The sequence below is a fragment of the Loxodonta africana genome, chromosome 3, assembly GCF_030014295.1.
Source record: "Loxodonta africana isolate mLoxAfr1 chromosome 3, mLoxAfr1.hap2, whole genome shotgun sequence".
In the NCBI taxonomy this organism is placed as follows: domain Eukaryota; kingdom Metazoa; phylum Chordata; class Mammalia; order Proboscidea; family Elephantidae; genus Loxodonta; species Loxodonta africana.
The window spans coordinates 8,366,036-8,378,633 of NC_087344.1; the positions used below are offsets into that span (position 1 = coordinate 8,366,036).

A 12,598-nucleotide genomic window follows, 5' to 3' on the forward strand; every position below is an offset into this window, starting at 1 on the left:
AAGGAGCATGCCTGCCCATTTACTCAGCCAGGAAGAGGCCAAGCAGGGATCTGAGCTCAGCCATCCTGAGCCTGTGTACTGTGGCACTCACAACACATGCCCTTTCTCACACACTCACTTCCTGACCCCTGCGTACCCACTCAGCCTGGCTCACTCTGCTGTGGGCAGTGCTGGCAGCCCCAAGAGCAGCCTGCTTAGGCTTCGCTGGTTTCCCTCCAGCGTTCCCACAGTCCACTTTTGGGCTCTTCCAGAAGATGGGGAAACTGAGGCATAGGAGGGCATGTCTGGGGGTGAGGAGGAGAGGAAGAAAGGTGTGTATGGAGGGAGGCACCACATAGGCAAAAGCATGGCGACTGAGAGCCGCAGCGAGTCCATTCCTCCGAAAACAGAATTGTGGAGACAGCCCTGTGCTTTAAGAAGACTCAGCCAGCCAGCCCTGAAGAAGCTCCCAGTCTGGGGAAGACAGATGAGACATAGACACCACACTGTGAGGGCTGGGCAAGAGAGAGGGACCCAGGGCAGAGGAGCCAAGATGGGGAGCAGGAAAGACTTCCTGGAGGAGGGGCTACAGCAACCAGGGCTTCAGAGGATGAGTAGGAGTTTGCCTGATGGGGAAAGGCCCGGATTCCAGGCCTCACCCAGCCTGGAAGAGATGACTGGTGGGAGTGGGCAAGAAGCAGGTACCTCCCTGAGGCCAGGAGCACTAGCGGACAGAGGCTGGTGACTCCAGGCCCAGGTATGCGTGGTGAGTGCCCCCGGGAAAGCTTGGTGGAAGAGTGGAGCATGACACTAATGAGCAACGTTTCCTGGCATTGCTGAGGAAGCTGCCAGAAACACTCACACACCTCACCCTGGCCGTCTGCTCCTTGGGTCGGAAGGACCTGCCCAGCCGTGTGACTTTGGACTGCTCACCACCTCTCTCTGAGCCTCAGTTTCCCCCGCTCCTGTCCCAGCACCGTGGATTCTGTGGCCCCCCGGGGTCTATCCTAGCTCCCTCTTGCTGAGATTTAGGCTGCCGTGGTCCCCAAGGAAGGGAGGCTGCCCCCGGCTGGGTAGTGAGAAGTCTCCTGGGTCTGGACATTTTCCCCAGGACTGTGGAGATGGCGGCAGGAGCAGACCTGGGCCCAGGATCAGTGGTCAGGGTGGGTGGTTCCCTCCCGGGTCACTGCCTTCTTTGCCTCCATTCACCCCACCCTTGACCCACCATAACTTCCTTGCTTACTGTTCCCCTGAAATCTGTGCTCCCATGGGCCCAGGAGCGCTAATGGCATGTCTGCCTGAGTACTCCCTGCCGGGGGTGTGAGCATGTAGCCGGGATGCAGGCGTCAGCCCCTGGCCAGGGCATAAATCCTGGTGCGCATCTGGGCTACCTCCCTGCCCGTACCTCCTCCTGCTCTCCCCCTGCGTGTCCCTGTCGTCCTATCGGGACAAGTTTGTGTGTGAGTGTGTGTGTCCACGTGTGCCTATTATCTGTGTCAGTGTGGGACAGACGACATGTGTCTGTTTGTGAGAGTGGAGAAACACCAGAGGGAATGTAATCGTGTTCAAGTTCGTGAGTGAGAAAACGTCCAAGTGCATGAGTGTGAAAACACCAAGCACGCATGATAGTGTTCAGCTGTGAGTGTGACAGCACCTGGGTGTGAATGTGAAAACATACCAGTGTGTGAGTGTGATGTATTCAAGTGTGAGTGTGAAAATGTCTGAGTGCATAAGTGTGATAATGCACAGTGTGTGCAATTGTGTTTGAGTGTGAACGTGTATAAGTGTACAGCTGTGAATGTGAAAACATCCAAGTGTGAATGTGGCAGTGCCCAAGTGTGAGTGTGAAAATGCCCAAGTGTGCGTATGTCTAATAATGTTTGGGTGAGAGTGAAGACAGCGAGTGTGAGTCTGATCATGTGTATATGAAAGTATTCTAGTGCACGGCTGTGATAGTGCTTGACTGTGAGTGTGAAAACGTATAAATGTATGATTGCGAATGTGAAAACATCGTGTGCATGTGTGAGCAAGTCTATGAGTGTGAAAATGTCCAAGTGCATAAGCATGATGTTTGGGTGTGAGTGTGATAGTGTCCAAGTGTGAGTGAGTGAATGTAAAAATGTCCAGATGTGTGAGTGTGAGAACACCTGAGTGTAACAGCATGCTTGTATGAGTGTGGTAGTGTCTGACTGAGTGTGATAGTTTGAATGTATGGGGTAGTGTCTGAGTGCGTGAGTATGAAAAAGGCAAAGTGCAGTGTGATATTTGAGTGTGAAAATGCCCCTGAGTGTGTGTGATAGTGTCTGGGAGTGTATACAAGTGTACAAGTGAGAATGCCCAAGTGCATGTGTGTGAGGGGATTGAGTGTGTGTGAGAACATGAGAACGCTGAGTGTGAGTGTGTGTGGGTGTGAGCCTTGAGTGTGCCGTGTGAATGAGCTGGCCCCCTCCCCCGGAGCCTCCTTGACACCCAGGCACACACATCGTGCACACCTGCCGCCCCCACCCCTGTGCCCTCCAGCACACCCCCTCCTGGTTGGTCAGTGCCAGAGACAAACCAGTCGGGTGACCCCGGCACAGAAAGGCCCATTGTTAGCAGATGCTTGTCAGCCAATCACGTTGGGCCCCACCGCTGCCACCGGATGACCCCCGGACTTCCTGTCCCCCATCAGAGCTCCGGGGGGTCTATGCCTCCAAGGCCACTGGGGCCTCCTCTAACCAGGCCACCCTGGGGCTGGCACCTCCTCCACCCTCCCTGTCCCTAGTCAAGCTCTTGGTAGAAACGGAGTGCCAGAGCCCAAGGCTGTTCCAGCCTAATGGGGAAACTGAGGCATGCTTCTTTAAGAGCTGGTGTGAGGGCAGGTGGGGGACCAGGGAGGGCCTGTGTCAGCTTCCCTACCCTGTCTCCCCTCCCTGGGGGGGGGGGTCAGGTCACCTAGGTTCAAATTCCAGCTCTGTGACCTTGGGCAAGTCATTTCACCTCTCTGGGCCTCAGTATTCCCATCTGTAAAATGGGATAAGGATATGACCTGTTTCTTGGAACTCTTGTGAAGTTGAAATGACTCAATACACACTAAGCGGATAGAATGGGGCCTGGCACAGAGTAAGTGCTCGTTAAGGGAAGAGGGGGTATGTTTTGGTACCTGACAGGCCCAGGTTCAAACCCCACAGCTGACCTCTGCTTGCCGTACAACCTTGGGGATGAAATATTCTCCCCGTCACCCGGAAGGCCCTGCACAACCTGCCTGGCCCCATCCTTGCCCTCCCCTCCTCATCTCTCCCCCTTGCTCACTCCACTCCAGCCACACAGGCCTCCTTGCCATCCTCCAATGCACCAGGCCCGGTCCTGCCTCAGGGCCTCTGCATGGGCTGTGCCTCTGCCTTGGAAGGCCCCTGACTCTCCCAGCACCATCCGACTCCATGACACCTGAAATCATTTTGTTCCTGTTTCTTGGTATACTGCCTGTCTTCCCCATCAGATGTACCTGGTCTGTCTTGGTTCCCACACTATCCTCAGGGCACACAGTAGGTACTCAATATAAGTTGGATGAATGAATGAATGGGTGGATTGATTGGGAGGCCAAAAAAGGGATGACAGTTGAAATCTCAAGGCTTAGAATACAGTTGGTGCTTAATAAACAGGGGTGGGTTTCTTGACAGTGATTGGTGCCATATTATAGCCAGACTTAAAACCTTGGACCTTCTAGTTGGGATCTGAGTCACTGGATGCCTTGTTTCTTTGTGTCTGCCCATCCATCCATAAGAAGCCCTGATGGCACAGCGGTTAAGCGCTCAGCTGCTAACCAAAAGGTCAGTAGTTCAAACCCACTAGCCGCCCCATGGGAGGAAGATGTGACAGGCAGTCTGCTTCCATAAAGATTACCAACCAAAAACCAAACTCATTACCATCGAGTCCTTTCCGACTCACAGTGGCGTACAGAACAGAGTAGAACTGCCCCATAGGGTTTCTGAGGTTATAATCCGCACAGAAGCCGACTGCCACATCTTTTTCCTGAGGAGCGGCTGCTGGTGGGTTCAAACCACCAACCTTCCGGTTAGCAGCTAAGCACAATTAGCCATTGTACCACCGGGGCTCCTCGGTAAAGATGACAGCCTTAGAAACCCTGTGGGTCAGTTCTGCTCTGTGCTGTACGGTCTCTATGAGTCAACTTGACAGCAAAGCGTTTTTATCCATCCATTCATCCATCCAACAGGTATTTACTGAGCACCTATTATGTGCTAGTGAACCAGTCGAGCTGACCCTGGGGGGCCTTCCCTCCAGGCTGCCTCTTAACAGACCCCCAGGCTGGCTCAGGGTTTGTTTGTAGCCTCCCCCTGTCTTGGGGACCTCAGTTCCTACCAGCATCACCAAGAGCGATTCAAATCGCAGTATCAAAGATCCAGTAAGTGCTCGGGGCTACTCCACAACATTTGTTCCCAAGCACAAAACTGGCTTGCTTAGTGTGTGTCAGGTCAAAGCAAAAAAAAAAAAAAACCCAAATAACCCAGTGCCACAAAGCACCTGAGTTCAAATCTCCAGTCCTCTTCTAGCTGGGCACCCTTGAACGAGGCCTTACCTTCTCTGTGCTTCAATTTCCTCAGCTGTAAAATGAGGGTACTAGTGCCTCCTTAGGAACCCCTGGGTGGCTCAGATGGTTAAGCACTTGACTACTAGCTGAAAGGTTGGTGGTTCCAACACACCCAGAGGTGCCTGCGAAGAAAGGCCTGGTGATCTGTTTCTGAAAGGTCACAGCCTTGAAAACCTATGGAGCAGTTCTGCTCTGCACACATGGGGTCGCTCCGAGTCTCCACACAATGGCAACTAACGACAGCAATAACAGGTGCCTCCCTCGGGAGCGCAACGACAGGCCTGGTACCCAGCAGGCGCTTAATATATGTTACACGTTCTGTTTGGAGTGTGTGGCTGCTGTGCTCCAGTATCCATGGGGTGAGGCGACGGAGAGATGGGGTTGCGAGTGGTTCCTCCCTCGGCAATGCAAACCGCAGGCAAATAAATGCAAATAGATTTGCATGGAAACATTGCCCCGCCCGCCCGCACACTGTGCGGGCGCGCGCGGGGACGTCCCATTACCCCAGCGCAGGGACGTCCGGTTACCCCACGGGCGGTGCCCTGGCGCGGAGGCTGGCCCAGGCTCTGGCCGGCGGGAGCCGGCGTTCAGCCCGGCTTTCAGCACGCCGTGTAAATGTTTACATGGCCGGCAGCCAGGCACCCCGCGGCCGCCGGGCCGGGGAATGTAAACGCGTCTTGGCGGGACAGGGGGTGGGGTGCACGTGGGTTATTAGACACCTACTGTGCGCAGTGAGCACTACGCGACCAGTCTGGCACAGCAGAGGGAAGTCGGGGCCCTGATGGGGGAACCTCAGGGCATTGTGGGGGCCCCCTCTGCGCCAGTATGGGGAATCTGGGAAGGCTTCCTGGAGGAGGCACCGGCCAAACTGAGACTGAAAGGGAAGGGGAGGAAGGAGGGAGGGGCGCGGAAATGCTTCCAGGTGGAAAGGTCTGGAGGTGGCACGCGACGTCGGGGGCAGCTTTAGTGCATCGCTGCCCAATTCTGGGCATTAGTTTACTCGTCTGGAGGGAAAATTGAGGCTCAGAGAGGGGCAGGAAGTCACTATAAGGACATCAGTCTAGGCGACAGATTTTTGCCTCCCAGATGTACCTCTAGCGCCGTCGCACCTCTGCACCCTTGTCCCACAGTGCCCCCTGCCGGTAGTGGCCTCACCTCCCTTCGCAGTGACCTCCTCGCTGTTCCTGGGATATGCCAGCCTCCTTCCAGCCTCAGGGCCTTTGCACTGGCTTTTCCCCCTCCCAAGATGCCATTCTCCTCGGCCTGGCCAATTCCTATCCTTTGTTCAAGTCTTGGCTCCATGGTCAGCCGCTTAGGGAAACACTCGGGGAGCCCAGCTCGGGGCTGCTGCCCTGTCACCCCTCCTCGGAGCGCCCACACCACCTCTGTTGTGTTCTCCACAACCGTGTTCCGTGGTTCCCTGGTGAATCGTTCCTACGTTATTATCGATCATTAGGCAGGAGTTGTTCATGGTCAGGGGCCCCGCCGTGTTCCCAGTGCCCAGAGCCCCACGCCCATTTGTGGATGGGCAGACGGACGAGGGGGCGTTAGCTGATGGCCCCCCTGTCCCCCCCCGCCCCCCGTGCCCGCAGGCGGAGAATGCAGCGCTGGAAGGCGGCGGCCGTGGCTTCGGTGCTCTGCAGCTCCGTGCTCTCCGTCTGGATGTGTCGAGATGGCCTGTTTCTCAGCCAGCGCCTGGGACCCGCCCTGACCCCGCTTCGCAGGCCGCCGCGCACCCTGGATGCCCGAATCGCCCGCCTGGCCCAGTGTAAGCCCCTCCGCCTCCCAAAAAGGGGTGGCCATAAAGGAGCCCTGATGGCACAACTGCTAAGCGCTCGGCTGCTAACCAAAGGGTTAGCAGTTCGAACTCAGTGTCTCCGAAGGAGAAAGACCTGGCGATCTGCTCCCAAAGATTTCAACCTAGAAAACCCTGTGAGGCAGTTCTACTCTGTCCTATAGGGCTGCTATGAGTCGGCATCGACTCGAGGGCACACAACATTAATGGTGGAACTTCAGGCAGTGGAGTGGGGCCATTGAGGCTTTTTTTAGATGGATGGAAGGAGGGTGCAAATCCCCCCAACGACCTGGCAGGGAGTAAGGGTGGCTGCTGGGAACTGGGGTCTCTTGGCTCAGCTGTCACAAGGAATTAGGCTCTGAACTTGAGGGGCAGGGGGGCCAGATGGAGATTAGCTCCTGGCAGTCGGTCTGGGTGGCCGCTGCAGCGCGGCGGGGGAAGGGGGGGGAAGGCTGGACCCAGTGACCCACCAGGGTGGACACGGACTAAGGTGTATGGAGGAGACAGGAGAGATCTAGAGACAGGAAGAGAGACCCAGAGAAAGAGATAGAGAGACATAGAGGCGGAGTGAAACCGAGAGGAGATAGAGACTAGGGTGAGAAGAGACAGATGGGAAGGCCCACCCCGAGGGGCGTGGCCCAGGCAGCGGCCATGCCCAGCACCCCACTCGCCCCAGCCTTCTGCCCCATGACCATGCGTGCGCCATCACGCACAGCTGGGGTGCGGACGTGGGCGGGGCGCGTGCGGGCGAGCTTTCGTGTGCGGGCCGCGTGCAGCCTGTGTGCACGTCCACGCCCGCTCCGTCGGCCCACACAATCCGTCTTTCTTGTCCTCACAATGGACAAGGGTGGCCCCCGGCGGGGGTTTCACTTCCGCCCCTGCTCCCCCCTGCAGGCAGCGAAGTTCTTCCCAGGACACTGGGGCCCAGAGACTTGGGAGGGGCCCCCAAAAGCCAGCATTCCAGGACCCGGGGGCAAAGCACAGAAGGGCGGAATTTGAGGAGCCGGGGAGGGTCTCTGCCCATGGGTGGGTGCCTGCCTGGCTTGCATCCTGTCCTTGGGCTCAGCTCTGCTTGGGGGGAGGAGTGGCCCCAGATCCCCAAAGCTGTTGGTGATGGTGGCATTTCAGGCATGGTGAGCGTCTCGTGCCTTTATATTCCAGACCCTGTGCGTGTAGCCAGCCCTGCTTGGGGGGAGGGGGGAAAGACAGATATACTGTACTAAAAAAAGTATTCATTGTTTATCTGAAGCTCAAATGGAACTGGGTATCTGTAGTCTCTCTGGCAACCCCTCCAGTAACTTCCCAGACACACACCTCAGGGGTGGGAGCACCGGAAACGAGCTAGGCCGGCGCCTAGCCCCCCAAGGTGGACTTTCCTGGCCACCCCAGTCCCGTCCCTGGGCTAAAAGAACAGGGAACACACTGCCCAGCCCCCCCCCCCATTTCCCACTCTCAGCTCCAGCCACTGAAGGGATTTTGCCAGCTTCACGGAGCAGGCAGGGAAACTGAGGCACCGTGCAGGGCCACCCCTTGTCTGAAGTTGCACAGAGCAGAGCCAGGCTCAGTACCTGGGTCTGTCCGGCTTTTGAGCCCTGCTGTGGGAACACCCACCCCCCAGGGCAGCAGACAGCCCCTCCCCCTGGGGCCTCCCAGAAAGCTCATGCCTTTGACAACGAGGTGCACCAGCCTTGGAGCCAGGTGGGACTACACTGGAGATCTCCTCTCCCGACCACAAAGGTGACTGCCAGCTCCCTGGTGGCTGGGAGCACCTGACTGCTGGTCAACCATCTGCACTGCCTGCCATTCCACCGCCTGTACTCTCCTGGGGCCGCCGAGTACTGGGGCAGGGCCTGCCCCTTGGGAAATAAATTTAGGCTGCAGGGCCCTGGGAACCGGAGACTCAGGGTACCAGCGACTGAGGGACGGCGGGGGGGATGGGGGGACTGGACTTGGGCCAAACTTGGGTTCAGGACGGAGGGGGAGGAGGGCGGTCCGGGCCCTGCTCCGCCATCTGCTGGTGGTGTGGTCTTGGGCAAATCTCTGTACTCTTGAACTATGTTTCCTCACTTGTAACACAGGGCCCTGGTGGCACAACTGTTAAGCACTCAGCTGTAAACCGAAACCGGAAGGTTGCAGGTTTGAACCCACCCAGCGGCTCTGCGGGAGAAAGACCCGGCAATCTGCTTCTGTAAAGATTACAAGCCTAGGAAACCCTATGGGGCAGTTCTACTGTGTCCCATGGGGTTGCCAGGAGTCAGAATTGACTCAACAGCACCTAACAACAAAACGGGGTAGTCCTGACAGTAGCTGCTGCCACCCCACGGGGCCTGGGAACCTCTGCCTCAGTACCTGTTGCTGCTCTATGTATTCTGAGAGGCCCAAACACCCCAATTTGGTTTTTTGGACAGGGAAACTGAGGCCCACTGCTGCATAAACAGCCCAGGGGCTGTGGGGACCTTGGGTGGGGAGCCTCAAAGAGAGTTAGTGACTTATAGCAATTCAGCTAAACAGTGAGGGATTGGGGTGTGGGAAACAGGCCCCTAACCCTGCCTGGAGATGGTGTGCCAATGCCCGGGGACAGCTCAGCACGGGGTGGGGGCAGTTGGGGGCCCTGCTCGGGCAGAGCTTCGGTCACTACCACTGCCTGTTGAGCCCCCTTTCATCTCTGCAAAGAAGTGGGGGCTGCCAAGAGAAAAGGGGGCTACGACCGCCAGGGCAGCCCAGCATAGATCCGGATGGGTTCCAGAAAGCAAGTGTTAGGTGGGAGAGTAAAAGGGAAAGGGGGCCCCAAAGGGAATAAGTTAGAGACTTGGATCAGCCCAGCTCAAAGGAGGGAGGGCAGGATGGAAAATAGCTCTGGACACCCAGAAAGGGCGAGCCAGGCTCTGGGCAGCCCAGCGTGGGGGAACAGTCAAGTGAGGTGTTAGAAGCCATGGGGGCCAGAGGAGAAGGCTGATATGCACCCCCCGGCACCGCCCAGAGAGCGCATGAGCAGCCCAGCAGAGGAGGCTGGTTTTGGCCAGAGGGCTGGATCTGGCCCCCAAAACCGTCCCGCCCCAGGGCAGCGCAGAAAGTGGATGTAGGGACGAGGGAAAAAGGGTTCTGACGGTCCACTAGCGCCCCAGGTGTCCCAGCAAGGGTCTTTTTTTGCAGGGGAAACAGCAAGGGTTGGATACTCCCTGCTGATCCCGTCCCTCTTCTCTTCCTGTCCACTCTCGCAGACCGAGCACTGCTGCAAGGCGCCCCGGACGCGGTGGAGCTGCGCGACCTGACGCCCTGGGTCGGGCGGCCCCCGGGACCCCGCCGTCGGGTGGGGCCTCGGCGTCGGCGCGCGCGTGCGCGCTCGAGCACGCGGCCGTGTGGGCTGCGCGAGCTCGAGGTTCGCGTGAGCGAGCTGGGCCTGGGATACACGTCGGACGAAACGGTGCTGTTCCGCTACTGCGCAGGCGCATGCGAGGCGGCCGCGCGCTTCTACGACCTAGGGCTAAGGCGCCTGCGCCAGCAACGGCGCGTGCGGCGGGAGCGGGTGCGCGCGCAGCCCTGCTGCCGCCCGACGGCCTACGAGGACGAGGTGTCCTTCCTGGACACAAACAGTCGCTACCACACAGTGCACGAGCTGTCGGCGCGCGAGTGCGCCTGCGTGTGACCCTACCTCAACGGGCCCGGGAGACGGGCCCCTCGCCAGACTGCCCATGCGCAGAAGATGCCGTCGAGGCCATGGCACTGACTCTCGTTAAAACTGCGTTGAGATAAAGTGTGGGAAAATGGAGCCAGGGTTGTGATTCTGCGCTCTCCCGGGGTGCCGGTCTCCAAACGAGGGGGTGAGGGCGCGTGAGAAAGCGCTGTCTCCACTGGGGAAAGGGGGGTGATAGGGTGTCGTCTGCAGGGGATTATGGGAGGATCCCGTTTGCTTTGGAGAAGGAAAGAAGTCTCAAAGGGAGACGAAAGAAAAGTGGGGACAGTGTTGGCAGAGAGCTTCCTTCTCACCTCCCTGAGTCCTTCTGCCCCTCCTCCCAGTGTGGGTTTCTGGGGAAGAAAGGGGAGGATTAGAATAGGAAAGGGAGGTGGAGCCATTCTGCAGATGAAGAGACTGAGGTCTAGGTGGACCCAGGCCTGCCTTGCCCGATGAGCCTCCACAGTCCAGCTCCATCAGGGTGAACTCTGAGCCACTATCTCCTTTCACCAGCTAAAAATACCGGCGTGCAGCCCACCTCCTGGTGAGGAAAGTTCTGGGGCGGGCGCCAGCCCAGTCGGCTGAAGACGGCGCCTGCTGGAGCAGAGCTGGGTCCCCAGAGACCTGGGTCCTGTACTTATAAAAGCCCTGGCCAGGCTTCGAGGGGGGATTTACGATGAGCTCCCGCGGAGAATGGAAAAAAATGGGGCGCGATGTTTAGATTTGACGATGGTGTCACCTTGATGCTTGACGGGGTGTTGGGTTCTGGTGGGTCCCACGGTCTGAGAAGGCGGGGAGGGGTCCTGTAAGCCCGGAGGGGGGGTGGCCTGGAGGCCTGAGGGGGTGGAATTCTCTTACTGACCATCTCCCCAGACTGGGGGCTCTGGAGGGTGCACCCCCAGTGCCCAGACAGCCTCCTAAGGCATGGTCCACTCACCTCCACCTTGGCTCTGTCCCCTACGCTGACCAGGCCCCCTCTTATTCTTCCCATACATCAGAGCTCAGCACCACCTACCTAGACTTGTCCTCATCCAAAACCGAGGGGCACAGATCAGAAACTGACCCCAGGGAGGATCACTCAGCCAGGCTCCCTGCCCCCCAGGACTCTGGCTGCAGCTGGAGACACTCCAGGGCAGCTAACAAGCAGAACTTCCAGGGAGCTCAAAATGCAGGGTTTGGCGACACAATCCAGCTCGTGGATGGTCTGTTTGGAAGGCAGTTCCCGGGCAAGGCTGGCTGGGGTCCCTGTTTGCCCCCATGGTCTTTTGACTATGAGGTTTGGGGTGGTGGATTCTTCCAGTCTTTGGGCCTAGTCAGCCCTGCTATGCAGAGAGGCCAGAGTCCCCAAATGCTGTGCAAGCCAAGGTGATGCCCACTCAGAGCCTCAGTTTCCCCATCTGGATGGCTGGGGAGGCCTCCAGCCTCAAGTTGCTGAGCCCAGGACACAGCGGGGAAGCTGGTGTCCACCTAAGTCTGGGCCCCCTGAAGCTCAGCTTCCTCCGTGTGTCTGTGTCTGTGTGTGTGTGTCCCCTGCCCAGGCCTCCAGGGACCTCAGCCTCCCTGTTGTCTTGCACCCAGATCCAAATCCCAACTGCAGGGTGTGGGCCCAGGCGTCAGATAATTGCAAGGTAAATAGAACTGCCTCCCAGACTCTGGGGCTGAGGTTCTCAGCAACCCACACCACACACACTCATACATGTACACAGTCACTTACACACAAACATACATACATCTACACACACAGTCACATATACATACATGTGCACACACATACATAATCACACACACACGTACACACATATACACACACATTTATGGTGCTCAGAGACTACCCCCCCACAGGAACCCAAGCACATGGGATCACACACACCCCACAGCCCATGCTTACACACTCACCACTCACACTCAGGATCACACACTCAGAATGGTGCCCTCGGACAGGGTCTCGTATCCGCCACACACACTCAGCCTCACTCACCCTCACACCCAGACATACACTGAGCGTCACACCGCACCCACCCTGACAACACACCTCCATCAGACAGTCACACAACATCACAGTCCCACACACGGAGCACGGCAGCCAAGCTGCTGCATATACAGGCAGGGACATTCGTGGGGCCTCACACGAGATGGGACGACCACACACAGACATCCCTGGAGACACTTGGGAGCTACGTGTAGTCAAAATGCAGGTACACACAGTCACACCCATGGTCACACACTTACGCATTCACAGCAACAGTGTCAGTCATACAATTCATGTCATAGCAGGGTCCCCACAACCCTACTCAGTCTCTCACTGACACACACAGCGTACACCTGCAGTCACAGAAGCCCCATACACAACTCTACACACTCACAGACACACACACACACCCTCACACAGTATCACAGCAGCCTCCCACAGTCCTACACACATTCACGCTGACTCTCACACACAAGCATAAAGTCACAGAAGCTCCATGCAGCCCCCCCACACACACACGATCACACACTTCTGGTTACAGAGCCCCACACATAGCCTCACACTCTCTCCCGCGCATGCATGCACACGCACACA

General features: G+C 57.6%; 1 protein-coding gene across 1 annotated transcript; it reads left to right on the forward strand.

The window, feature by feature from the left end:
• Positions 1-6,161: 6,161 nt before the first annotated feature.
• On the forward strand, positions 6,162-10,131 carry NRTN (neurturin). The gene is made up of 2 exons (XM_003421655.4): positions 6,162-6,335; positions 9,584-10,131. The coding sequence occupies exons 1-2, from the start codon at positions 6,167-6,169 to the stop codon at positions 10,006-10,008; spliced, it is 594 nt and encodes a 197-aa protein (XP_003421703.1). The 5' UTR covers positions 6,162-6,166; the 3' UTR covers positions 10,009-10,131.
• The last annotated feature ends 2,467 nt before the right edge of the window (positions 10,132-12,598 follow it).

Bases quoted from the DNA above. Each gene is read 5' to 3' on its own strand.
- NRTN (XM_003421655.4), top strand. From the start codon at position 6,167: ATGCAGCGCTGGAAGGCGGCGGCCGTGGCTTCGGTGCTCTGCAGCTCC. The intron at 6,336-9,583 runs GTAAGCCCCTCC...CCACTCTCGCAG, and splicing joins AATCGCCCGCCTGGCCCAGT to ACCGAGCACTGCTGCAAGGC.